The sequence below is a fragment of the Peromyscus californicus genome, unplaced genomic scaffold (assembly GCF_007827085.1).
Source record: "Peromyscus californicus insignis strain IS unplaced genomic scaffold, ASM782708v3 Scaffold_6__1_contigs__length_162567912, whole genome shotgun sequence".
NCBI lineage: Eukaryota > Metazoa > Chordata > Mammalia > Rodentia > Cricetidae > Peromyscus > Peromyscus californicus.
The window spans coordinates 35019955-35047364 of NW_026294584.1; the positions used below are offsets into that span (position 1 = coordinate 35019955).

General features: G+C 40.0%; 1 protein-coding gene across 3 annotated transcripts in view; it reads right to left on the bottom strand.

Moving 5' to 3' along the window:
* Window positions 1–605: 605 nt before the first annotated feature.
* Tspan12 (tetraspanin 12) overlaps window positions 606–27410 on the bottom strand; it is a 66043-nt gene continuing 39238 nt past the window's right edge. For 2 of the 3 annotated variants that reach the window (XM_052720442.1, XM_052720443.1), the window contains exons 6-8: window positions 25736–25843; window positions 21619–21762; window positions 606–2625 (exon numbers count right to left, since the gene is read on the bottom strand). In XM_052720442.1, coding sequence (XP_052576402.1) covers window positions 2320–2625; window positions 21619–21762; window positions 25736–25843 — 558 coding nt within the window. In that variant the 3' untranslated portion in view covers window positions 606–2319. The remainder of the gene's footprint in view (window positions 2626–21618; window positions 21763–25735; window positions 25844–27410) is intronic. The other variant, XM_052720444.1, reaches the window with a different exon arrangement.

Below are 27410 nucleotides of genomic sequence, written 5' to 3' on the forward strand. Positions count from 1 at the left end.
GGCACAGAACTCAGAGAAAGAGGCGGACACCAGTCAAACACTCGAATTTCTTTCACAGGAAGGAATGGGCCTCTGGGTCTGGTCTGGGGCCCTCACTACACAGCTTGCTCATGATGCTGCCGCCAGAGCTCCAAGGCTTCATCACATCTGGAAACATCAGAAAGCTCCAGAAGGGCTCAAAGCACAGGGCATCGAAGGTGTTACCTGCCTACAAGGCCATGCCCACTGTGGCTGGGGCCTGTGACTTAGTTGTCAGGTGAAGGCGTCCTTATCCAGACATGCTGTTCCTCCTTATATAGTTGTTGATCTTTAGGTGACCACTTGAGGATGCCATCAAGGGTGCACTTCAACCTGAAGTCAATGCTCTACTCCAGGCATCCCTGAAGATGGTGGTGGTGTGGTGGAGGATCTTGAGGAATATGTCCTGGGACTGTGGGCTGCATCATTTTCAATCATGCAGGCCTCTCCCCATGCCTGCCCCTCCCATTCTCATTCCCCACCTTGCTAGTCTCTTCACTGATAAAAGTGCTGTTGTGTACAAAAATGTGCACACAGTCCGGAACCACATAGTGAGACCTTATCTTGAAAATAAATACACACAACCATCATGCTCTAGAAAATATTTATTGACACCTGTATTAATTTTCTTTCCATAACCCAAGAAATAAGGACAGTACACAAAATACAGTAAAATGCACTTTTCCCATTTCAAATAAATATCTTCTACTTTTGTAAAAAAAAATTAATGTTCTGTGTAATTTGCCACAGTGTATTAATTGGTGAAATAAAGCAAAAGTTCCCTCTAGTTAATCTATCACTTAATTTAGAGATTCCCATGAGAATCTCTCTGCAGATAATGTTGTTTCTCTGTAAAACTGCATCGACTTCAAGACTGTTGCTTCTACTTTGCAAAAGAAAAACATAAGCTCTTTGACAAAGTGTTTATTATCAAGAAGAATCTTCACTCGGGAGAAAAAAGCATCAGAATTTCTGCTGAATCAACTATGTATAAATTTGTAGTTAATACTTCCTGCGGCCAGAGTTACAATGATTCTTATGTATCACACTGGTAATTTCCAAAATTAGTGGTTAAGAACTTAAATTAACAGTTACGGATGTAATACAGACCCAAGACAGAATTTAAAAGCTCTGTTGGTGGAAAAGACAAAAAGTAACAGTGCTATATAAGACAAATTTATCATTTTCAAATATCGTTATCTACTGAATTACACAGACACAGCACAGACTTATATACATATATATCCCTGATAAGTTTAAGACAATGTGTTAGCTCTTACGACTGTTATTAATAAGATTATTTTAGTAACCAACAAAAATCGTATTTAGGTAGTCACCAATCTTAAAAGGTTTTTATATATAATTGAACCATCCTCAAAACAATACATCATCAGGTAATAAAGGTCATTAGTATTGTCTAAATTCCTATGTTAACAGTCAGCTGATAGTTTATAGGTTAGCCAGAGGAAGTTAGTTAACCTCACAGTAACTCCAAAGCCACCATGAATGGTTCATTTCCATGAATGGATGCAGAAATGCTGCTCAAACTGTGTCACTTCAAAACATCATTGTGCTCAAAAAAAACAAAAAAGAAAGCATACAGTGGTTGTTAATGCTACCCTCAGCATTTTCAAATCATCGTCTGTGTGTTATCATGTGGAACCTTTGCTGTGGAATATTACTTTAACTATGTAAAGGTGTGTTACATTTGTTTATGCAGCATTTGTTTAACAATGTAAAGATGTGTTGCTTAGGCTGCCTAAGGCATCTGACTGGTTTAATAAAAGACTGAACAGCCAATAGCTGGGCAAAGGAAGGATAGGCAGGGCTGGTGGGCACAGAGAATAAGTTAGAGGAGGAATCAAGGCTTGAGAGAGAACAAGAGAAGAGAGAACAAGAGGGAAAGAGAGGGAGATGCCCAGGGCCAGCCAGTCACCCAGCCACCAGCCAGCCAGACACAGAGGAAGCAGGAAAAGTAGGACATACAGAATGAAAGGAAGGTAAAAGGCCCTGAGGCAAAACATAGATGAAGAGAAACAGGTTAAATTACGTTATAAGACCTAGTGGGACAAGCATAAGATAAGGCCGAGCATTCATAACTAATAAGTCTCCATGTTATGATTTGGGTGCTGGTGGTCCAAGAAAGCCTACTACAAATCTTCCTTTGTTTTAAAGAGTGGAAATTATATGCTTAGACATTCTTTTGCAGAATATTCCTCTGTTTAAAACTTTCTGAAACAGATAACTGTGCACACTGAAACTCACTAGTGCCACAAGTTTGTGATTTCCTTTTGACATTCTTCATAATTCTTCCATCTCAAAGTGTGTATTGAAGCTGTTTGCCATTGACGTATGCTCAAAGATCCTTGAAAGGCTTGGTTTTAACAGTTCCACCGAGTGACATGACAGGTGCTGGGAAGTATCATTCTTCAGAGACAGCATTTGGTCTGTCCCAGGCTCCCTTCTATCGTAATACAGAGCCCAGAGCAGAGTAATGGTGAGAATCATGGCCAGGATTTGTGTCACACCAATGGAGATCCCCAGAAACCTTAGCACTTGCAATTGTTTGGTTCCTCTCAAAAAGGAATACATTTTCTTCCCACAACCCTGTAAAAGAAGCAACATAATCAATTTCATGTTTTCTGTGTTACACTGTCAAAAACAATGATTTAAAAAAAAAATCTGAATCAGTTAAGCTCATGAATTTTAAGTTAGTGATTTTCAACCCATAGAGGGTGGTATGCACCTTGAAAAGTCCCCTTAGCTAAATTCCTCCCAGCCTTTTTTTGTTTTCCACACACACAGACTTACATAAAACCTAGCATCGAGAGCAAGACTTATTAAATATTTTGTAATGGTAGCTGCTTTTCACTTGAGAATTTTAATATAACCTTGGGTATATAGGTTTATAAAATAGCTATACCAATAAAATATTTACTGATAATAAATCACAAAGAAATGTATTTTAAAATAGTTCTTTGGGACTGGAGAGGTAGCTCAGCTGTTAAGAGCGCTTGCTTCACAATTAGAACCAGAGTTCGATGCAAGCACCCATGAAACAAGACAGATGTCTTGTGCATGCCTGAACCTCCAAGTTCAAGACAGTGAGACAGGAGGATTGATGGGGTTTCCCGCCTGGGCCCACATTTGAGGAGAGACCCTGTCTAAAAGACAGAGAGCAACAGAGGAGGGCACCAGATGCCCTCTTCTGGTTTTTGTAATTAAACACAGGCTAGTACTCCTGCACACAGACAGACAGACAGTCAGACACAGACACAGACACACACACAGACACACACACACACACACACACACACACACACACACACACTACACATATACAAATAAATAAGTAAATAAATATTTTTAAAATTTAGTATGCATATACATTTACCATTTATGAAAAGCTGAAGAAAATTTGCATAATATTAAATGGGTGTGCTTGTTGTTTTTTTTTTTTTTTGGTTTTTCGAGACAGGGTTTCTCTGTGTAGCTTTGTGCCTTTCCTGGAACTCGCTTTGGAGACCAGGCTGGCCTCGAACTCACAGAGATCCGCCTGGCTCTGCCTCCCGAGTGCTGGGATTAAAGGCGTGCGCGTGTGCTTGTTTTTAACATGAAGAATTGAATCTTGGTTGAACATTTCAGATTACTATGTTTTATCCTACCATATGTTTCAGAGTTGACCAATGTTTTTATTTAATTGCCAATGCCAAGGATACTGTTTTGGATAAAATACATACTGGCAGGAGTATGTTTAGGTCCATTTCAGAAATAGACTGTTGGAAATTCTATTTTAATCCCAAGTCAACATTCACTGAATAATTTTTAATAAACTAAAATCAGTAACAAAAAAGCAATCTTAAAGGCCTAATTCTTCTACAGTATAATCTAAAGATATATTAGTATAATTTTTACATGGTGCAGAATGATGGTAGGAAAGTAGTATTTTTCACAGTTAAACACGTGTTTCTACAAAAGCATTCAATTTTGTTTACACAGTTAAAAGCACTGCAATTGGTAGTATATGATAGTCACATACCCAAGCTGGGCGTCTTAGGCAATGCTGTTGCTCTGTACGGAATGAACACACACAAGGGTGCCCGGAACCAAAGCTGCAGTGACCCTTGTGATGGGACACGGACAGATGCTGTTAGAAACACCTTGACTTCATTACGGGTTGGATTTTGAATTCAGTTTTAGTCACTTCACGTTCAGAAACCTTTTACTGTTGCCAACACTTTTATAACACTCCACGTAGGGTCATGAGCCAGTTTAAGGAGCTATGATCTAAAGAAAGTTGGCAAGTTTTTGGTGTACACGAAAAGGACTAGCTAGAGAGTATTTTAGGCTTTGCAGCCTATGGGGTCTATACTGCAACTTTGTATTTCTGCCATTGTGATGCGGAAGCAGACGCTGACAATAGCTAATGAATGGAGGTGGGTGCTGCTATGAAGTTCCTTGCACTGAAATGCACCAGGCCAGATTTAGCTCAAGGCCAGCAGAGTCTGCTGACTCCAACCTAGATTTATCCAGATTATTTCAAAACAATGAATAATAATAATTATTATTATTATTATTATTATTATTATTATTATTATTTGCTGCTGGGCTGTAGTAATGCCTCACTTGATAAGATACCTTTCCCCTAAAAATCAAAAGCATCTCCTCAGTCTGCTTCCAAGCATGCTGATGCAAGTGAGTAGAGCTGTGTCCCTCACTAGCTCTGTATACTGCAGAAAGGGTATGAATGGGGGTGTTACTGTCACGATGTAACATCTGTCCTACCAGGTATGGATCTGAAGCATATATATGAAGTTCCCATACAGGTCACAGATAACTTGACATGAGAAAAAGGCTAACAAGGTCACTGGTGGTGCTTGGTTTCATGAGAAGAGTCTAACAAGAATCTGCCTCATATAACAGAAAGGAATTATAAAGGAAGGGGAAGGGACACAAAAGTAGCAGTAGGAGAACTACTCTCTGTCCTATAGGGACAGGTATTTAGAAAGCAACTGCGAATCACATTGGTTTAGGAACGTGACAATCGTAGGCTGTCTAGGGCCCATGACCTCACTTACTCTCACCCCTCACCAAAGGTTCTTTTTGCAGCATGGGAAAACCATTACAGAAATCCACAACTGGTCACAGTGCAGATGACAATTAACTGTAGAGTGCTCATCCCCCACTGATGCGTCTACAACACAAGCCCTACACCTAAGGCACAGAAAACATCTCGGAAGCGGGGGTAGAAAGATTTGAAGAGTCAGAGGACCAGAATGTCAGCTGCAAGATACTTGTCACCTATTTATTACAGGAAGCTGCATCCATGAAATCTCAACAAAACGGTGACTTAAAAGACCTGCACAATGGCAACACCAGTTGACATCCCAACCCAGACAGGAGAAATCTCACAAAACCCCACTCTTAGATGAAGAGTTATCAGCAATTAATGGCTTCTAAGAGAGAAGGAGAACCCATGTTCTCCAGAGACAGGTTCTGATAGTCTCTCCAACCCCAAGTGGTCAGCCCTAAACATGTGTAAGGATGATTAACACTAAATGAACCTACTGTGTTGTGTTTATACATATGTATAGTTTTATAACCATAGTAATTAAAGAAGAAGCCACAAAGCTGAGAGAGAGTGGGGAGAGGGGAATGGGAAGAGCTGAAGGAAGGTGAATGTGGGGTGCAAGTGACGCAAACACAGTACTCGTGCACAAATAAAAGTTGAAGGAGGAAAAAAATCACGACAGAAAAATAGAGTAAAGAAATGAAGAGATGGTACTGTGACTAACATCTGCACCGTCATCTTCTTGAGAAACCAGTGTCTTGTCTCTGGGGACCTGTGTCCATGGTGAGCACATGGCTCAGAAGTAATACACTCTGCTAAAGGGAATTTAATTTTAAATTAAGGTGAATAGCTGAGATATCATTTGAGAATACATCTTAAAAACCTTGAAAGCTTTTGATTTCCAGTAAAAGTGACTTAGTGTTTATCCTATAAAGACAGCCATTTGAATACAAGGAAATTCATAAGTATTTCAATTACTGCCTCCTTGTCTTCTTTACCAGAGTCCACAAAGAATTCATATGTCTATGAGAACTAGACATGGAACCAGTTATCATTTCACATATCTTAGTGGAGGGAAGTTCTTCCATTTGCAAAATTACTAGTTGGTAATTTTACTCCAATAGTGAATCACATCAAAGCAATAAGAAACCATATAAAAGTAGTCAGACACGTTGCAATAACTGTCTTTGCCTGGTAATAAAAACTTTAAAGAAAAAAAACAAAGGGTTACCCATCTTACCAAAAGCAAATTTAAAGTTCTTAAGAGTTTCTAACATTTAACATCAACTTGTAGTCATGTCTCTGGCTTTCTTATCACAATAAGAGAGGTGAGCACACACACTGACCTGCACAAATAATCTGTAGAAAACCAAAATACTCATCACCAAGACAATTTAACAAAGTTCAACAACATTTTAAACTGTTCCACTCAGGTATCTATCAGAGCCTAATCATTTTTAAAATGTTCATGTATGATCTTTATGTGGAACACTGTAGTACCATTATTAATGAATAAAGCTTCAGTATTCTCACCTTAAAACAGACGATAGGAGCCACTTGTTTGGGATATTGGGAGGATTAACGAACAAACACTCAGGATTGTGTCTAAAACACACCTAGAGCAAAGATAATACTAATTCTGATCTCTGTATCAGCCTATGGATTAGAAAAAAAAATGCAGATGGAGAATTGGATGGCCAGCAGATATAAAGTAAATGACAACACCTTGTAAGACTATGAAAATACCAAAAACATAGCATGACTTCACCAACAAATACTGATGCTTTAACCTTTGCCTGCAAGAGCCAAAGTGGTTGTCAGTATTTTTCCAGGAAAGTGAAATCACTATCCAAAATGTCTACCTGCTATTGAGAGCTTAGCCCGCTAGCCTCCTGACCAAGCAGACAAATACTTTATATAATTAGAAAGAGTTACTTCAAAACCATTTAAATTCAGAAGTTTCAAACACATTGAAAGGTAATGTAGATACCTCCTTTAACTTTATCACTGAGAAATAGCTATCATATTCTATCAGTGTCTCAGGAAATGAAAATAAAAGTGCCTTGGGTGATGTGGGCTGATCTTTGTCCCTGTTTGCCAGTATTGGGGTATAAATATGAGTCTTTAATGTGTGTGAAAAATTAGCATGGAAATTCTAATATTTAGTTAATAATAAGTTTTAGAATGAAAGGTGAACCATTCAAGGATCCAAATTTTCAATTAAATGGGAAAAGTAAGTTCAAAGGATCTATTATGTAACACAGTGACTATAGTCAATAATGTATTTAAAAAGCAAAGCATTCAGAAAATATCCATGCTGGTGGCTCAATCCTTTGAACTATAATGTACCAATTATTTCATTTTTACCTCTTCAATAGTCTCTGGAACTTAAATTTTGCCTATATATTTTTCCTTTTTGCATCAAGTCTCTCTTTCCTTCAGAATAATTCATATTTGACAGAAAGCTCATAGGAGAGGTAATATTTCTTTTTCAAATATGCAGGTAAAACGTAACAGAAGTTGGTCAGGTACAATCTGTTGGGCTTCATATTTTGGCATTACGGGAACTCAGTGCTGATATTTTTCAACATCAAATTTAGCTTTTAAAAGGCACAGTAAATTGTATTATCCAGGATGCATTGGGAATGAGATACATTAGTTAATATAGACTGTTTTAGAGTGAGGTGGATCTTGGAAGTCAGTAGGCTCCCTTTTCATTTTTTTTAAAAGCATGGCTGAAAATTAATGACAACAGCAAAGTGGGCCCAGTAAGACTACCGGGCAGTGTCTCTCACACAAGCAACGACAGCAGAGCAGAATCAGTCAGACTCAACTTTTTCAGAACTCTGGAAATCAGCCAAAGGTTCGCAGCAATCTGAGCAGCCTTTATTCCAGAAAGCACCTGGCTTTCAACAAGAGCAAAAAGCTTTGTGGCATTTGGATGTCCCCTGTTCCATCTTTCTCCCCAACTCTGCAGTAGTCTTGAAAACCAGCAGTCTACCTACATCCATGGTGGGTGCTGGGCACAGAAGAACAGGATGGCGTTGATGTCTTTTTAAAACCTAATTCCTAATGAGAATTGCTATTATTTGTCAAATCTGGTGATTCTCTGAAACTCTAGGTTGTTGTTGTGTGACCCTAGAGCTCAGCCAATGGATCAGCTTGGCCCCGGAAGTGTCCACTAAAGACAGAGTGTCTGCTGATCACAGAGGCTGCTAGAGATGTTGATTGACATTTGTACATTTTGGGGAGCCAAACAAATGCTTAAGAGACCTCATAGTTGGAGAATAATGACTCCGTGGTGTGTTTGGAAGAGTTCTTGTCGATTTTTGAGGATCTAGAAAGTTACATATATGCCCTAACATCTCACTTCTCAATGACCTTGAGAGTCTGTGAACCCTTGAGAAAAAGCTAGGAGATTTTTTTCTTTTATTTTATTTTATAATTTAATTTAATTTTACATATCAGCCACAGATTCCCTTGTCCTCCCCTTTCCTCCCCCCCACCTTCCCTCCAGCCCACCCCCCATCCCCATCTCCTCCAGGGCAAAGACTCCCCTGGGGATTCTGCTCAACCTGGTAGATTCAGTAGGCTAGGAGATTTACCGGCTCCAATCATCTAAGGAAATCCCTGTTCATTCATTAACTGACCCCACACTACCTGAGCAGAGACTTCAAAGGCCATTCGTAACAAAGAATAACACAGACATCATATAATTAGTGTAGAAAACTCAATAGGTCAACAGGCCACCACAAGAAACTTTGATGGCATAGGGTGGAGGGGTTCTTAACTTACGTGAAATGCCTCGCTGAAAGGATGAAAAGGAAACAAGGAAGAAAGATACAAGCAAAGAGAAGGGTAATGAAGGTAGGAAGGAAGGAGGGAGGGAAGCGAGGGAAGGAGGGAGGGAAGGAGAAAAGAAAGAAAGAATTACAAGATGTGCAAAGAAAGAAGAAAGGCTCTCATGCATAGCATAAAAATGTTTTGAAGGAATCATGAAGCTGCACATCTAACAAAAGGATTTCCCCTGTCTCACTAGTGACTCTTACGCACGTGGCTCCTACTCCTGCTGGCAGGGTCCCCTACATGCCAAACTGGCCTCAAATTAGTTCACTATGTGTCCGAGAATGGCTACTGCCTGAGTGCTGAGGCAATAGCTGTGTGCTACCACACCTGATTTATGTGATGCTGGGGACCAAATCCAAGGATTCCTGCATGCCACATATGCCCTCTTCCAACCGAGCTAAATACCCCCATACAACTAGCTCCTACCTGTCATTTCTGCACTGGAAGTACCTTTCTAACAGTATGAGCTGGTCCCGGTTCTGTGCTCAGCCCATTCCTTCCCATACAACAGGGCGGGCCAATGCTGCCGCACTTTACCCCTTAATGCATGTGTCTAGTTCCTTCTAGCTTTCCAAAAATATATGCCTGGCTCCTAATGATCTTTTGTGGTTTGTTGGTGGCGGCGGCGGTGGTGATTGTGGTGGTGGTGATTTTTGCTTGATTATTTGTTTGTTTTTCAAGACAAGGTTTCACTGTGTAGCCCTAGCTGTCCTAGTCTGTGGACCAGGCTGGTCTCAAACTCATAAAGATCCTCCCGCCTCTGCCTCCCGAGTGCTGTGACTAATGAAAGGCGTGAGCCACCACCGCCAGGTCCTCTAGTGATCTTTTTCTGGATTATGCTGAGTTTGTCAATGTTACATTGGAAATGGTAAAGCTTCTTAACTTAAAAAAAAAAACCTAGAAAATTTTAAGAAAATAGAATTTTAAGAAAACAAAGGCTACCATAAATAAGCTTGGATCCAGGTGAGAAATAAGCTTTTTGGCTCACTCAGATTATCAAACACGGGTTTGTATTGTTGTACCACTAGACTGAGTATGATTTCCCTCTACACCGGAAGGTCATGAAAAGATTTGATCTCCACCTTGAGGTGAGAACATAGTTTAATCAGAGAAGAGATCCCACTGAGGTCCTCTGCTTTTCAATCAGTGTATCTGTCTTACCAGTTCATCATTTTGTCTGCAAAGTTCACCCTCCAAACATGACAGAATGTTTACTTCTTAAGTTTGCCCCATATGAAATTATATTACATTTTCTCTATTAAGAGCTTCTTAGAAGTATTATCTATGGATTATTCAAATGAAATAAAATAAAGTGGCATCACCTTGTACCAGCAAACCAGATCACCAAACTCTTTCAATGTACAATATTGGGTTTCTATGAATTATGTCCCACTGAGGTATTTTGTTGAGAGGTTTTGAAGAACAATGTAGAAAGTCTGTCTCTAAACTGGTAAAAATTATCTTGAAGATATTTTTCTAGATAAATTATATGCTGTACACATAAAATCCCACCTGAAAAACAGTATTTCAGAATTTTCCTCCCTTAGAGAAATGAAACTATTAGCTCTTCCAGCATCAGGATTATCAGAAAAGCACATGTCCTGCTCAGGGTCTGTCAGGAAGCTCAGATACAACCAGACACTCAGCTACAGCAACTGGTAAGCTTCCTATTGAGCATGTCTCCTCGCTTTTCCCTTTCCATTCACCTTGACTTTTCAATTCTATTTATATTTCATTATTATTAATACACTGTATCTTATATGCCAAATTAGATTCTTTATTTAATAAAAGGCACAAAGTATGAGCATATAAATAACAGCACAAATTCCTCTAAGGTGCACACAATTTAACACACCTTAGATGACTAGGAACAATCTTGCAGCATAATAAATATTATGCTGAACATCAGTGAATCATTTCCAGAAGTGCTTAAAGTCAGATGAACAGATGGACTTTCCAAACCAACATTGCTCTATGTGTGGTCATTTTCCTCTCCTTTCCTTCTCTAAATTTGTCACAGAAATAGCTCTAGCACTCTGTTTTCATTTTGCACCACTCTTCTTGGTGCAAACACAAGTCATAACACAACCCTGAACTTATTCTGAACCACTGAAATCAGTTTATAGTTTTCCAGCATAAAACTGAACTGTTGAAAAGTAGAATACGGGATCTAAACAAAACAACTGGAGTGTTTGCTTGCAGGATCTGTCACTGTTATAGATATGTAGTTGTAAACACAAACTTCCTACGAGTAAGTGATAGAAATGATAGACAAAAATGGGTTTCATTTTTATTCACCATAGGAAATAACTGAATTTCATTCATTTGCTTATTTGCAGATAAAATATTCTGAGTTGATTTTACTTGAATACGTTTTCATCTTAAATAAAGCCATGTGAGAGCCCTATGTTAATAACCTCAGATAATTCAAAGGGATGAATAAGACTTCTTGGCTCACCTACTTTCCTTGCTGCTGTATTAAAATTCTGGCCAACTATTAACCATAAATAACAATGCTACGTTTATGATAGGGGAAAAAATACACACACATGAATCTCTACAGTTCCTGGCATCTATTTGAAGGCACGTCAGGATGCCTCATTTCACTTGAGGAAATTATACACTTGAAATTATTCTCTGATCTATCTCCAAAATGAGTTTCTAAAATTGGAAGAACACCCGTGGCTTTTCAGTACTCAATATTCTCAGGCCACATCAGAAAGCTAGGCAGGCCTTGAAAGGGTTATGAAGATGAAGTATAAGTAAGATCTAGGCACCAATATATGCATAACAGTATTGATATTTTTGTAATTGATTTCTGATGATAAGCATGGGTCTCAAGTTTGAAAAGACTGTGGTAATTATCAGGTACAAATATATAATCTTCAGCTTTCATTCTTTTAGAGTCCAAGAACTGAATGATATCAGTTCATGAGTTCATAGGTGTTAAACAGGTTGGTCAAAAATTCATCACTGAGAATCTTAAACCCAGAATGGAAATAAATGCTTCCTTAAAGAAAAAACTTCAACAACATGCTCTAAAAGAAAACTTTATGACCTCTAAAGAGTACTTTTATCCAGGCACCAGAAACACGAATGCAGAAGTTATTTTATTATTTTTGAATGCATGACAGAGCCTCATAGCTCACTGAATCTTCCTAATGTCCACAGAATAAAGGTAACATTATCAAGTGTGTGTGTGTATATATATATATATATATATATATATATATATATATATATATATATATATATCCCTGCTTTTGCTGCACATTTTGTAATTTTACCAAAGCTAAATATAAAAAGACTAGGGTCTAACAACTCAACAGGAACACCCAGGTTTCCACAGCATAAGAGTGTTTCCACAGCAGTCCTAGGCCTGCCTCACACTAGGAGTCTTTTGTAGGCCCCATATAATGTGCTTTGTCCACCCTGACTGTTCAACTACCTAAGGGGGAAAAGGAGAAACCGTAGAATATCAAAATCCTTGACCTGAAAAACCCACCTTCCCATTAGCACAAAATCACATAACCAGAAAATGCAGACATTTCTGTCAGTATGAGCAAAATGAGGGCCACACAGCTAGTTGAAAATCTGATTGTAGATCACTACTTTTGCTGTTTAATTCAATAAGCCCTTTAATAAATTGCTGTTATTGGCACATTAGCTACCACTGTGCACTGAAAATGCCAAGTGTTTATTACATGCCAAGTGGTGTACGGAGGATTTCTGTTTATCTTTGTACTGTTGATATCTTATCTAACAGACAAGAAACTTGAGAAGTTTTAACGAACTCAGCTTGCTCTTGATCATGTATTCAACACCTGAGAAATCTCAGCCTGGGCTCCTGAAACAAGCAGTCTCAAGCTTCGTCACTCACAGCCTTACAACCTGAGGCCACATCAACTCATCTCTTCCTGGGCCACTTTTCCACAAAATGCTGATAGTACGGAGAAAATTGTCTTGGGGCCTCAATGAGGCAATGCCCTCAACCCCCCTACTCAGAACATCATGTAAATGAGTCTTCTATTCGAAAACCTCAGTGTGTCTCTCAGAGCCTGCACACACCATACCCTAAAGGTCACAGTGGGTTTTAGGCTGACCATGAAAAACCACTGCAGAAGCAAGGTCTCATGACTTCCTCCTTCCTGCTCTCCTCCCCTGCCACCCCCATTTCCTTCCTCAAATCGAGGTACAGATATTAGACTTCTGGTCCTCTGAAGCAAGCCATAAAACCTAAGGACTTCTTTTCTAATCTCCTCCTCCCTGTGGAAATCCCACATTTAGGGTCCCGGGACTATGACAAAGAGACAAACTTCGAAACTGGTCTTGCTGACATCCTTCCTCTCTGGTTGATCATCGCTAGCTCATATCCCTTTTGTCTGGACATGTTTCTCCACCACTCCACGCTTCATTCATTAGATTTCAGGCAGCAATGCCCTCTAGGTGTTTGGGTTTTCCTTGCTCAAGGCACCTTCTGGTATAAAAGTTCTCTTGAGTAAGTGTTACGATTTCTTTCAACAGCATCAGCCACGACCCTTTGGCTGGTTGAGGAAACAGTATTGTACTTTGCCTCCCATTGAGCTTCCAACCCCTGACTAGGGGAAGCCAAACCACAACATGCATACAAGACTTTCTGGGATAGGCTATGATCCCACTTTGCATCCTTTCCTTCTGCCCAGGGCCCTTGAAGAAAGTAGGAGTAACTCTGACAGACAGGTACTTAAGAAGGCAAGGTTACATCACCATTGGCCCCTGAACATACTTGACCTCAGAGCTGACAGGCAGCCCAAACTAGCTCGCTGCTCTAGGAAAGAGAAACAAATTCCTACCTCATCCAAGCCACTGAACTAGTCTTTCTTTAACTGGCACACACAAAATTCACATCTCTAGCTGAATTCTGCCTCCTGAGCTCCATATTACCTCCTGGGTTTCTGCATCAACCTGTACCTAACCATAGCCTTAAATGCAGCATTTCCACATCGATACGGATAGAGCCTAATCAACCCAACCCCCTCACTACAGGCTTCATCTATCCAGGGTCCAAATCAAAGCCATCACGCTTGCAGCTTCACTGCCGTGACCCACGGTCTGCACCCATCCTTTCTGTTCTTGATTTTAAGTACCTTTCATAACTGTTCTCTCCACCCCATTCTCAATGCCTTACACTGAATCCTAGCCCTTACAATCACATGAATTATCCACCAGTCTCTGACCTAACTTTCCTACTTCAAGACCGGCTTCGCACCTTAATTCCCTGCCTCATCCCATTCTTTACAACACCATCATTATGATTGTTAAGGACAGATATAAAGTTATTGCTGTGAAACATACTTTCTCAGGCCAAAACAGGACAAAGGCTTTTTCATGGCACTACATTCTGCAGGCAAACATTGCTAGTCTCTATTAATAAAGCAGAGGAGGAAAGTGGTCTTTTTGAACAGTCAATAAGAAACAGGAAACTCGCAATTGGACTACGTCAAGAAAGACAGCCAAAGAAAAGAACAATGCGTTTGTATACCTGCAGCAAAACTGCAATTTCCAGGCCAGATTAAATCAAGTGAAGCCTGAAGATAAAAGCCGGTCCCTGGCCCCCGTCAGCCACAAACAACCCAAACTGGTCCTGCAGGGGCTTTGATAAAACAGGCACCACCCCAAGCCAGAGTCAACCTGATCCTGCTGGCCATTAGCAAGAGATAATGAAGTCAAAAGAAAGGCAGGGGGGAAGATTTCTGAGTTTATACAAAGAACCCTGAGAAAGAAACTTCTTGGGGAAATTCCATCTAAATAACCGCTGAGCCTGAAAAGCTGCCTACCGTTTACCATCTGGGCAGGGGGGCTCTCTGTGTGTTTATCTGGCAGTGGAGATTCATTATTAATAAATCAGTATCCCACGACTACTTTGTCCTAAGCCTCCCTTTCATAGGAATGCCTTAAATTTGTGAGCACGTTTGCCTTTTGACTAGGCAATTACAGACTTGAGAATAAAATCCGTGTGTTAGAACATACAGGGCTATTCATAACCCAGCCCCTGCTTCGTGCATCACAGTGACAGGCCATTCTCTTCACTTGCTGTCAGTTCTAACTTGGTACCACTGCTTAGCTGGAAATGGCCTTCTCGGCCACCTGCCAATCAAATGCTTTCTTCGCTTGGATAACACCTACTTACCCTTTAGACTGAAAGGCCCGTGAGATACCACCATGCTATGTGTTCCTCCCACTGCACATCTGGAGCGCAACGACAATGGCAACTAAGAATTGCCTATTCCATACTGGCTCCTTTTTGTGCCCGCCTTCCAGAGGATCTGATTCTTGCTTCATTTTCTAGGCCCTGTTGTGACTATTCTGTCAGTGACTTGGCCAACTCACCTGAAGGTCTAAGCTCCTCCTACTCCTTCCCCTCTCTGTATTTCTCTGTAATTCTCCCTCCTGATTTCTCATCTGTATCATGTGTGAAGACTTTCTTGGTCCTGAGGAGAATCCCACACAAACCGAAGAATAGGGTGACCTAGGTGAAGATCTACTGGTCCTGTCAGTAGGTAGAGCTTTACAAAACGCCACCCTTACTTCCCGCCAGAACATTTTGTACCTTAGCTGTATTTCCCACCTCAGCTCAGAAATGCTAGGGGAAATTATAATAGGATGTCATGCGTGAAAAATGTTTCCATACACGGAGAATACTAATCATTACACTTGGTCAACAATGCTAACAGGAGAGGGATATTAACAACCAGCAGAGAAGGCAGGGATGCTGCTAAGAAAAAAAAAAGAGAATGTATAATGATTATTCTTTGAGTACAGAAGAATACAAAAAACATCAAGAACAGAATACACAGCATCTCAGTGATGATAAACAGCGTGAATTCATTATACTCAGCCCACATATCATACGATACTCTGATGAGAGTAAGAAGACTTCAGACAGTACTGATGACCAAATTCTAGGTTATTCTTAGTTCCTTTTAACTACTCCATGTCCATTTTATGCCCCAAATTTAGCAAGAATTCTTCTGTTGATTCACCTAGAGTTCTCCATTCTTTGTATCTCATCCTTCATCCCATATCCCCTTGTGAAAGTTTGATCACATTGGTCTGCCATCGGCAAGAATTCTGTTGGCTCCTGTTAGCTCGAATGCCCCTTGCTCCTAAGGTTTCCTTTTAGTAACTTTCCATTCACTGATGCTCACCCACTCCTTAACCAAGCCCCCGCCCCTGGTCCCCAGTCCATGTTGTATTTGAAGATCTATACACACTAGTCTTTGTCTAGATTCACTGTGTCCTGAAGGCCAAATAACAGAGAAGGGGGGCATACCTTCACTTCCACACTTGCTGCCCTTTCTGACTTCCTTTACTCATTGATGGCGGTGGAAGAAGAGATAAACTACCATGTAAAGCAGTGGTTCTCACCCTTCCTAAGACCGAGACCCTATAATACAGTTCCTCACATTTTGGTGATCTCCCCCAACAATAAAATTATTTTTGTTGCTACTCTATAACTGTAATTTTGCTACTGTTATGAAGTGTATGATATACAGGATATCCAAAATGTGACCCTGTGAAAGGATAGTTTGACCCCTAAAAGGGGTCATGACCCACAGGTTGGGAACAACTGATCTAAATTCAAACATGGTTTATAGCGACATAATTGCTTGAGAGAAAAATCACTGATTATTTGGGATTCATACCCAACACATGAAATATAGAAAGTCTAAAGGTTTAAAGGAAAAATGGTCCCAAAGCACCCTGCTATGTGAAGGGTCTCACTCTGTCCTGCCCTTATTATGTGCATTACTGAGAATACCACTTTTCTTGAGAAGTAGATGGTATATCTTAACAACTGTCTCTGTTTTAACTACAAAACAAAGAAATGTGTCTCAAGACATATTTCGATTGGTTTTTGGTCCTTCTTTGCTTTTACATTTTGAGTGTGTCCATTTGAAGTAGGGCTGCTATAAGCCTGTTTAGCTTTATGCATTTTTCTTGAGATGGAGCACTAAAGCCTTCAGGTTCCCTTGCAGGGTCTGTTTGTTTCCCATCTGAGATAAGGACTACAGTTATTCTCCCAAACAAAGCTCTTAAAGAGTCCATGAAAGCTATGACTGCTGCTCATCAGCAAAATGCACACAAAATCCTGAAAGTGAGTTTGTTTGATGCTGTAACCTGTAGTTCTTCCAAGAAAAGCCCACATCCATGGGCAGCAGGTCTGGAGTCCCTGCTATGTTGAACTTTCTAACATCCTTCATGTATTTTCTCCTCTCTGTTTTCTCCAGGCCATGACTAATCATTGCACATTTGTAATGGGAGAAAGGAGAAGCGGTTTTCGCTGAATTTCACCAACTTCAACTCTGAGTTTGAAGCTTGGCTGAGGCCCAGTCTAACACCCAGCACTTGAGGGCATGACATAGACAATTCCCAAGAATGGGGTACCAGGAAGCCAGGGAGCATTGGCCCAGGCCTCCTGAATGTTGATACTTGCAGTTTCCTAAGACAAAAATACTCTTCACAGACTTTGCACAGCTGAGTCCCTGTCACCGATTGGTTTCAATTGAAATACTACCTGTCATGATAGCCTCATGCTGGCCAAAGAAGCACCCTCACCAATAAAGCCTCACCCTATTACTGAGTTCAAAGCCTTCAAAGTGTTTACTACCACCTTTTGTTTTATCTTTCTGTAACTGTCTTTTTCTTCTTGTTGCTAAACGTCTACATCTACATTACTACTCTTTTAAGCTATCAGGGAGAATTTTGTCCACAACACTCTACACTACATGCAGAACTCAAGACAATCACAAAATATTTTGGGTAAATGAATATACAAAATCAAAGTGAAAGTCAGAGATAGTCGCACATATAATTATTAAGCCCATATTTTATTCAAGTGTGTAGGTCGCGTTTATTATGAACATTCAAGGGTTTGTGTGCCAAACCTAACTGCACCTCTGGTGAGGATATTTCAAAAAATGTGCAGTTGTTGCTATATTTCTGACCTATCATTTTTCACAGGTTTCAAAATGTGTCATAAAATATTATTGGGTCAGGGAACCAGGCAGGCCACCAGATGGTTGAGAATGATTTATTTCCCTGATTTCAGACTTCTGAAGAAAGAGTACAGGAAGAAAGCCAGTACTTATCTCTGAGCTCACAGAATATGGGAGATAAAGGAACCTTGAAGTCTATCTAGTACAGATTCACTCTTAATTTAAAAACACATTCTACAGCACCCACTGACGTAGCCATCCGACCTTGACTTTAATATTTTCAATGACAAGACACTATCTTACAAGATAACCTGTCTCATGATTGGACAGATGTTGATGAGCAAGGTCTTCCTTCCATTGATGCAAGATTTCCTTCCTATAACTTCTGGCCCTTGGAGCAATACTGTGTGTGCCTCATTCCTGTTCTGAATTTTGAATTTTGAGATACTTGAAAACATCTAAAATATTTTCCCTTAGTTTTCTCAACTTCAAAAAAATCCTCTCAAATCCCCCAGCTCTTAGTCACCCATTTCTCCTTTTAAACACTCATTTTGCTACTGGATTATCTCAAGATGCTTATTTCTTAATTATGGACCTAATTGTACTTGAGTCATAAAGCTACTAAACGATCCACTTTTGAAAGTCAATTATGCATATAACTGTGTACTATTATCATTACTAATATCAGCATTGGTTGTTAATTATAAAACGCAGAAGCAGATTGTTCTGATACAAGCTAGCTAGAGGTCTGTGTCGAAATTGATTTATAACTGCCCATACCAGCTGACTACTGAAAGTCTTCTGATTAAAATAGGAAAACACTTAAATTAATCTGGGTTACCAGTATGCACAAGGACAACAATCAGGCTTCCTTCAATCTTTCCATTAGACATCCTGAAAACAAGTCACCAAAAGAAAGCATCCCATTAGGAAGCAGAAATAATCTAAGTCACTCTGGGGGAAAAAAAAAATGAGTTTTACAAGAAGAAAATTATAGCAAATAAAAAAAATGAACAATTTTAAGCTAAATAAAGTAAAATTGAGGAGAGATTAACCACACTCAGGCTTTGAAGCACAATGGTGCTGTACTCTTATGATCTCTGCCATGGTTCTAACCATCAATATCAAGGCAGAGGTCACATCACTGGGCGGGAGCCCAATCATTTTCGATACTGATTTGCTGTTTCTCAGAACCAACCAATGAGTAAAATATATACTAGGAACACTGATAGGGTTCAATTCCCATGTCTATACACATATATGTTGTAATTCCCTGTTCTTTTCATGGATAGCAGTAAATAACAATTCATTTAAACCTCCGCAGTAGTGACTGTATAACACTCTCAGAAATACTGAGTCCTTGATTCTGAAGCACAGAAAAAGCATGGCTTGGTTGCATTTCATCATGTTCTACAATATTCGCTAGACAACAGAGCAGTCGACTTTCACCTGAGCACAATCGCTGAGGGACCTAGAAACATTGGCTCAAGATGTCTTGTTCAGTTAACTGTATCTGATGTATCCTTTGTGTCGTTGAAGCCAAATACATCTAATCATAACATGTTGAAAACAATAAAAGCCAAACACCATATTATCAGTAATATAAGGATTCACAATACATGTTTTTATTATCTTTTAAAATAAACAGGCTGAGTTACTCAGTTGTTACAACAATTCCTGTTATAGGTTAGAGTATGTCCTCGAGAAATTTGTATTTAATCTGTTCTCTTCACAGTTCAGGATGTGATTTTATGACAACTGGGTGGTTGAAGCTGTAATGAAGTGAGGATAAACCCAGACTGCAGAGCACTGGGCTCCAAGGTGACCTTCCAGGGGAAATTTGGAGACCGAAACTCACATGGAAAATACCATGTGAAGAGAAAACACAGGCCAGGACAACTTTTCTACAAAACCAGAAGCTGGGGAGAGGCACACAATGCCCTTCCTCCCGGGCCTTGGAAGGATCTGACCTGACCTTGCAAGCGTAGTGATCTTGAATTTCTACTTGGTGGAACTGCAAAACTGTTTCTATTGTTGAAGCCACTCAGCTTGCAGCACTGTGTTGAAATTAATTCAAATCAATTAGTGTGCAATGCAATATATGTATCTCCACAACCGACTTTGGTAGGCAGCCTTAAAAAAAGTGAATGTACAATATTGTGTGGCAAAAAAAAAAAAAAAAAAAAAAGTGTATTCTCCTAAAGTACATAAAAGGCATATATCTTGAAAGTCCTGAGGCTGGGGGGAGGGGGGCTCAGTGGGTAAAGTATTTATTTGTTATGCAAACATTAGAACCTGAGTTCAAATCCCCAGCACCTACATAAATGCTGGACACAGCAGCACATATCTACAGCCCCAGCACTAGGGTAGCAGAGATAGGCAGGTGCCAGAGGTGTGCTTGCCAATCAGCCTAGCCAAGTAAGCAAGCTCCAGGTTCAGTGAGAGACCCTATTTCAAAAGCAAGGTGGAGCAATGGAGGAAGACAAGTGAAATCAGCCTCTGGCCTCCACATGCACACATGTGAGGGAGTGCACCTGCATAGATATACACAACACACACACACACACACACACACACACACACACACACACACACACAGATGTTTTAGTATTACAGCCATATCATAGATATACATAATACATAAATACATATTCTGATTGTAGTTAAAAAGTATAAGTATTTTTGTTAAACCCAAAATAAGTCCAAAGTGTTCAGCGGTGTCCCAAGATGGCACGACCAATACATCCACAGGTAGGATTGTACTTAGTGCAACCGAGGAAATAAAATCTTAATTTAATTACTTGATTTAATTTAGTGAAAATAAACACACATAGCTAATGACTATTGTAAAACTTTAAATTTTTTCATTTGTTAAATCTCATGTGTATATGTGTATGCCTGCATTTAAACATATGCATGTGTGTGCAGGAGCCTGTGGGAGTCAGAAAGGTGGGTGCTGGGAACTGAAACCAGGTTCTCTGGAAGAGCAGTAAGTGTTCTTAACCACGGAACCATCTCTGTAGCCCAGCCTACACTAAAATTTTATATTTTAATTTGAGAATGATATCCCATTACTAATTATGAAACCACTAAATATGAAGGGACATAAAAACTTCTAAGGCAACTGATGATTGGGATAAATCCTAGAAGTACACACAATCTGTAAATCTTTTGGCACCAAATGATTAATTTAATTTAATGTAAAACTGCTTCTGCAAACCAAAACTGAGGTTACCAGTTATCACCAGCAGGGGGAACCAAAGAGCAGCACACAGGGTTTTTCTCAGGAGAGTTTGTTTTCCCCTACATAAGGGCCCTAAAATAGAGTCTGCCCAGGAACTGCAAAGCCCAAGCTTCCCACAGATCCAGTCAGCTACATAATCTGCACATGTTTACATTCAAAGGAGCCCTAGATCACAACAGAAATTGGCTCTAGGCATTAGAGTGTAAAATCTAATCAACAGGAAGGGTTATTTTGAAAATAATAAAATAAAATTCCATTAATAACAGAACTAGTTCTTCCCCACTCTACTTTGTTAAAATGGGGTTAGTGGTTTTTTTCACATTGTTTCCTGGTTGATGTATATATCAGAGAAAAATTTCAGACCTAAAGATTTACCCAGAAAATGAAAATTTAATCAGAATAGCATCGAAGGTTCTTTTGGGAAGGTTTGTCCATGATATGATGACCGTGCACAGTCTTACCTCCTGGTAAAGGTCACTGAGATCTTCCTGGTGGGCCTGCTTGGAGCATCCTGGGAATTCCCTAACACAGCAGGAATCTGGAGGCCAGTCCATCTCTGTCATTTCTAGCCAGTCAGTGAAGTACACCACTCCACAACACTTAAACTGAAAAAGAGTTACCAGCCACACTTAGGAACTACACAAAGTAGTTTTCGTTTAACTCGAGAGAGATGAGAGAGTATATTTCTTAAATGTGTGTACTCAGAGTTAAACTCATTTATCAGCTAAAGCTATGTAAAGCATTCTATCTTGACGACAGAAACATCATCAAGGATTATCAAAGTAACCATCCCATACTGGAACGGTTCTGAACAACAATACCCACCCCACCTAAAAGCAAATCTGTGTCTCACTCTCCAGCTTTAGGATCTTCTGCGGATGATCACAAGGATGACAGACTTCACACACATACTTACAAATTCAGTAGCTTAACTTTCGTTATCATTAACTCCTAGTCAATAGAAAGTAGCTAATTGTTTTATTTCTTATTCATTCACTGGCATTACTTCTGAACAAATTCAACTATTGTGATAAAAGTTTCCACAAATTCTATGGAAAGACTTGACGACCAAAGCCCACAACACGAACTCTCAGATTCCTTAACCAGGGCAAAAATTTTGTAAATAATTTGTCCAACTTATTATCAGCCAGTAGGATGGAGTTCTTGATATACTATCCTATTGTATCATTATAAACTCAGAAGATGGTGTGCCTAGCTTGAATGTAGTTGGACTTAAGAAAAGTGAGCTTGCCTTTCTCTAAAGCATGTTTAAGAAGACTGTTTTTCGTTGTACTCCACCATAGACTATTAAAAACTTTGATGAAGGCTTAGAAACACCGCTTGAAGGCAGGTGCAGACTGCATTCAGAAAAAATAAATGAACGTGATGAGGAGAGCTTTGCCCTTGGATAAAAGAGACATTCTCCTCTCTGCAATCAGAAGGAAGGAATACGGGCAGTCACGGAGAAGAACACTGCCAAGAGGGATGGCTATGCAAATTACATAGCCCAGGAGACCAATCTGTGCTCAAGATTAACACTGAATCATAAAATATCACAATCCAGTGCCATTTCAAAGATTAACCAAAACTTGGAAGAATTCTGAATTCCTCATGCAACAGCAAGCGAGGAAAATGTTCAATGTACTTGGTATGTTTTCCCTCATATGCCTAAACAGCTTATGATTTAAAGAGCTTATGGTTTAAAAAGAAAAAAGGCATCTGAAAAGCACTTTGAATGATAATCACTGGGAGCCATTAATATTAAGAGTTTTGAGAAACTTTTAAAAATATTTTCTGTATTGTTTTAAAACCATGGGTGTCGCCGGGCGGTGGTGGCGCACGCCTTTAATCCCAGCACTCGGGAGGCAGAGCCAGGCGGATCTCTGTGAGTTCGAGGCCAGCCTGGGCTACCAAGTGAGTTCTGGGAAAGGCGCAAAGCTACACAGAGAAACCCTGTCTCGGAAAAAAAAAAAAAAAAAAACCATGGGTGTACCACAAACTAAGACACATCCTAAGCATTGCAGGTGTAACATAAACATCACAGATTGACTAATCTGATGTCTCACACACACTGGCACAAAGCATTGGGAATCCCAGAAGTAAAGCACATAATTAAAAGACTCCCCACTCCAAAGGCTGCAAACTATCACATTTTGTGGTCAGTGTATTCAAAGCCTTTCACCCAGAGAAAGCCTTTCCCCTCACAAATTCCCTAGGGACACAAGGCCTTTTCGAGCTGACATCATAGGGCAGTGCTTGGAGCCCTCTACCTCCAGTCACAGTGGAGTGGCCCATTTATCTGGCTTTGTCAGGAAGTGAAGACTTCCACAGCAATGGCTTTTCCAAATAACAGACGTGCCGTGTTCTGTGCCAACATTGTTAAGGAGTCGATGACATCCGCTCTCTTCTCTGCAGCTGTCTGGCCCGTCCAACAGAAGACAGTGGGTCTGTACGGAGGGGCTTCCTGACCTCCTCAAGATGAACTCAGTACTACCCCAGTGCTAGTCTGTGCTCTACCACTACCTGCCAAGACTGCTCCACACCAAGCTGATACTATGTCAAGCTGTAGAAAGTACCATAGAATCACTATTTTACATGTAAATAAACCGAAGTCCTGGCTGGGTGAAGTCACATTCCAAAGTCATAGGTCAGTGTATGGCAGCAACTGTGACTCCAGAGCTTATACAACCACGACTGTGTTAAAATAGATACATTTTTAAAATGGGGCTTTTAAAAGGGCGATTAGTAAGTGTCACTGAGAATTATGCAAGATCCACTCGGGTACGGCACATGCACAGGGTAACAGTGAATGAGGGGTTTCTAGGGCTAAAACTCGACCAGGTAATTTTCTGGTCTATGATTTATTGTGGAAAAAAAGCATCCTAGGCTGAGTTGTCTCTCTTGATCTCAATTTATATGTTAAAATTCTAGCCCCCGAGCCACAGAATGTGACTGTTTATGGCGAAAGAGCCATTAGCGGAGTAACTAATTTCACATAAGGCCATCGTCATGGGCCATAATTAGGTATGAATAACATCCTCATAGGAAGAGGAAAATTAAACACAGGCACATATAAAGTCAAGACAATGAGAAGACATGGAGGAAAGGCCATCTATCATCCAAAGGGAGAGGCTTCAAAAGACATCAATATTGCCAATCTTGAACTTTTAACCGCTAGAGTAGTGAACAAACACTTGTCTAAAGCGATCCTGTCTGTGACACTTAACTATGGCAGTCCTATCAGATCAGGGCAAAGAGTTTTGAAAGTCTTGCAGGGATTTGGATGTATTCACCACTCTTTGTATGCAAACGGGCACTGGGAGATAAGAGAGAACAACGTGGCAAGTGAAACTAACATGTAAACTGTGCATGGAGGCAGAGCCCCATAAGGAGGAAAACAAGTTCACCATTTCTCAACCTGGTTTATTGCAGTTTGTATCATCAGTTCCGAGAAGTAAAGACCTTGGGGCTCCACCCAGGACAATCCCCAGACACAGCTTACTATAAACGTCCCAGCACTTCACATGTCTTCTCATTGTGTTGTTTTTGCTATAATTGTGCAACAAACAAACCAAGTCGGGAAACAGTGAAATAACAGGAAATCTGTGTGGCACTGATAATTTTACCATCTCAACAACTGTGACACAAAGCCAGGTTTGGAGATTGTCCTAGACTTGAACCTCTGCCACAGGCATAAACAGTAAGACATCCATTTTCAAATGCTTCTTGGTCCAGAGCAAGAGAAAGGAAAGCAAACTAAGATGCCTGTTCTTCTAGAAATGTCACTCTAGTCGCAAGGAAAATGCTTAGGAGAGCTGGTTTGAAGCAAGATCAATGTTTAATCTCAAGTCATTGGATTTTAAACATCTAGAAAACAGTTCCCATTGAAGATACTTGGAAGAAATGCAAAAGAGTTTTGGAACAAAAGTGTATTTTGTAATATCACTGTTAATAAGCATAAGCTAAATGAGATCAAGTCGATGACGTCATTCACTCCTCCTCACTCTTCGCAGCACTCCAAGAGGTGAGTTCCTGTATTGTTCCCATGGCATAGGTGTGGAAACTGAGGCCCAAAGAGTTAAGTGAAATGATAATAAGTAGCAGAGCTAGGATTTGAACCAAGGACATCTGACAAGAAAAAAAACAGGCTGGTAATGATGTTCATATTAACGAAGTTCACAGATGGAAGCAACCATTTAAAATGTTGAAATAATGTTCACAGCATGGGTAACTCTAAAAGTAGTAAAAGTATCATGAAAGGGAAATTTCTGAGTAAAACTTTCGCCATTTATTAAATAACTTATGAAAAAGAAACTTCAGAGTAGTTGAGCAAAACAACTTCTTAACAAACGCATGTGGACCGGAAGGAACGGAGACGAAAAGGTGTAAATGAGAAGACAAGACAAGCAGGGAGTGACCTGAGGAGGCATGCAGGGAAAAAAAATGGCACCAGTGACGACTGAGGCAGAGGCTTCAGTTTCCCTGCAGAAAATGATCAAAGCCAAAGCTTTGACGACCTGCCTTGACAATTTGCCACCTCTTCTCTACGTTCCACCCCCCAGGAACAGCAGCACTTACCTCTCTCTGAAAAAAGTTCCAAGCATGTGTAAGCCATCTATACCTGGGCAAACCGTAATTTGTCATTCTGGCTTTCAAAGTAACCATATCTGACCACTGTACCGGCACCTAGAGATAAAAAGCAGAACATCAACACATAAGCCCAACTAGCCAGGCAAAGTCTTTCTTACACATGTAAATCTACAACCGTCAGCATCTGGACAACACAATCCCACATGTACACAGACTGTGTTAAAGTCGACACATACCACTCCAATTTATACTTGCTTATAGACTAAATTAAGCTCCCACCAAGAAGGCTGGCATTCAAGAAACTGACATGGGAATCTAGAACTAGGATATAGAACAGAGAGGTGCATATACAAGCCTCGAAAACAGTGGTTCTCAACCTTCCTAATGCTGTGACCCTTTAATACAGTTCCTCATGTTGCGATGACCCCAACCATAAAATTACTTTCATTGTTACTTCATAACTATAATTTTGCTACTGTTATCAATGATATCTGTGTTTTCCAATGGTCTTAGGCTACCTCTGTGAAAGGGTCATTTGACCCCCTGAAGTCGTGACCCTCAGGTTGAGAGGCACTGCTCTAAAACCTAAGACCAGGGTAATTTTGAAATCTTATTAAAAACAGTAATATCAAGCTGGAGAGAGGGCTCCGTGTGTAAGAGGGCATGCTGCACAGCCTTAAGACCTGAGCTCAGATCTCCATCATACAGAAAAGTCTGGATATGGTCACATGTGCCCGTAACCCCAGCAATTCCGGAGGTAGGAAGAAGGGCAGAGAGCAGAGGACCATTAGAGCTTTGGGTACCAACCTAGCAGAAAATGCCAATCTCCAGATTCAGTGAGAGATACTGTTTCAAAGGAACAAGGCCGAGATCAGTGGAGGAGGGCACCAGTTCTCCTCTGGCCTCAGTATCTGCATGTGTGTATGTGCACCTGCAGACACTGTGAACACACACGCACACAGGGTACATATATACATACATTTTAATTAAAAATTAAACTTAAAAATGGTAATATCAGCTGTGAGGCAGATTCAAGTGGATCTCTGAAAGTTCAAGGCCAGCCTGGTCTACAAAGCAAGTACAAGGATAGCCAGAGCTACCTCAGGAAAAAAAAAAATAGTTATAGCAGTAGAAGTAAGTTTAAAAATCCTTAGCCACAGAAGTTCTTTTTTTTTAATTCTTCTTATTTTTTATTTCTTTTCTAATATTTTAATAATCACTTGGAAACACATAATACAAAAAAATAGCAAGTTGTTTGGGTATACATTCTATTTTTATGGTTTAATAAAGTTCAGAAAACTAGACACAGTTCAAGCTACCCACTATAATGATCATTATCTCATATCCGTTAGGGCATAAAGTGAATGGAAGTAAAATAAATTCTCAAGAAATATATCTTCTGAAACAGTTAATATTATTGGCAGATTTTAACTGGAGTATTGATAGAAGCTGAATACGTAGAAATAATAAAATTAATGGAGGAGTAGACAGATGTCAAGTCTCTTGACTTAGTTAATAGAATAACTTTTTTCTAGATTTTTTGCTTTCCAAAATAAACACTGGTTGTTTCTTCACTGTGGCCACCATCAATCTGAAACCAAATGTGGCAAGAGAACAGAGGACCATTGAGGTTCTGGCATGAAATCCTGGGCTCCGGCCATAA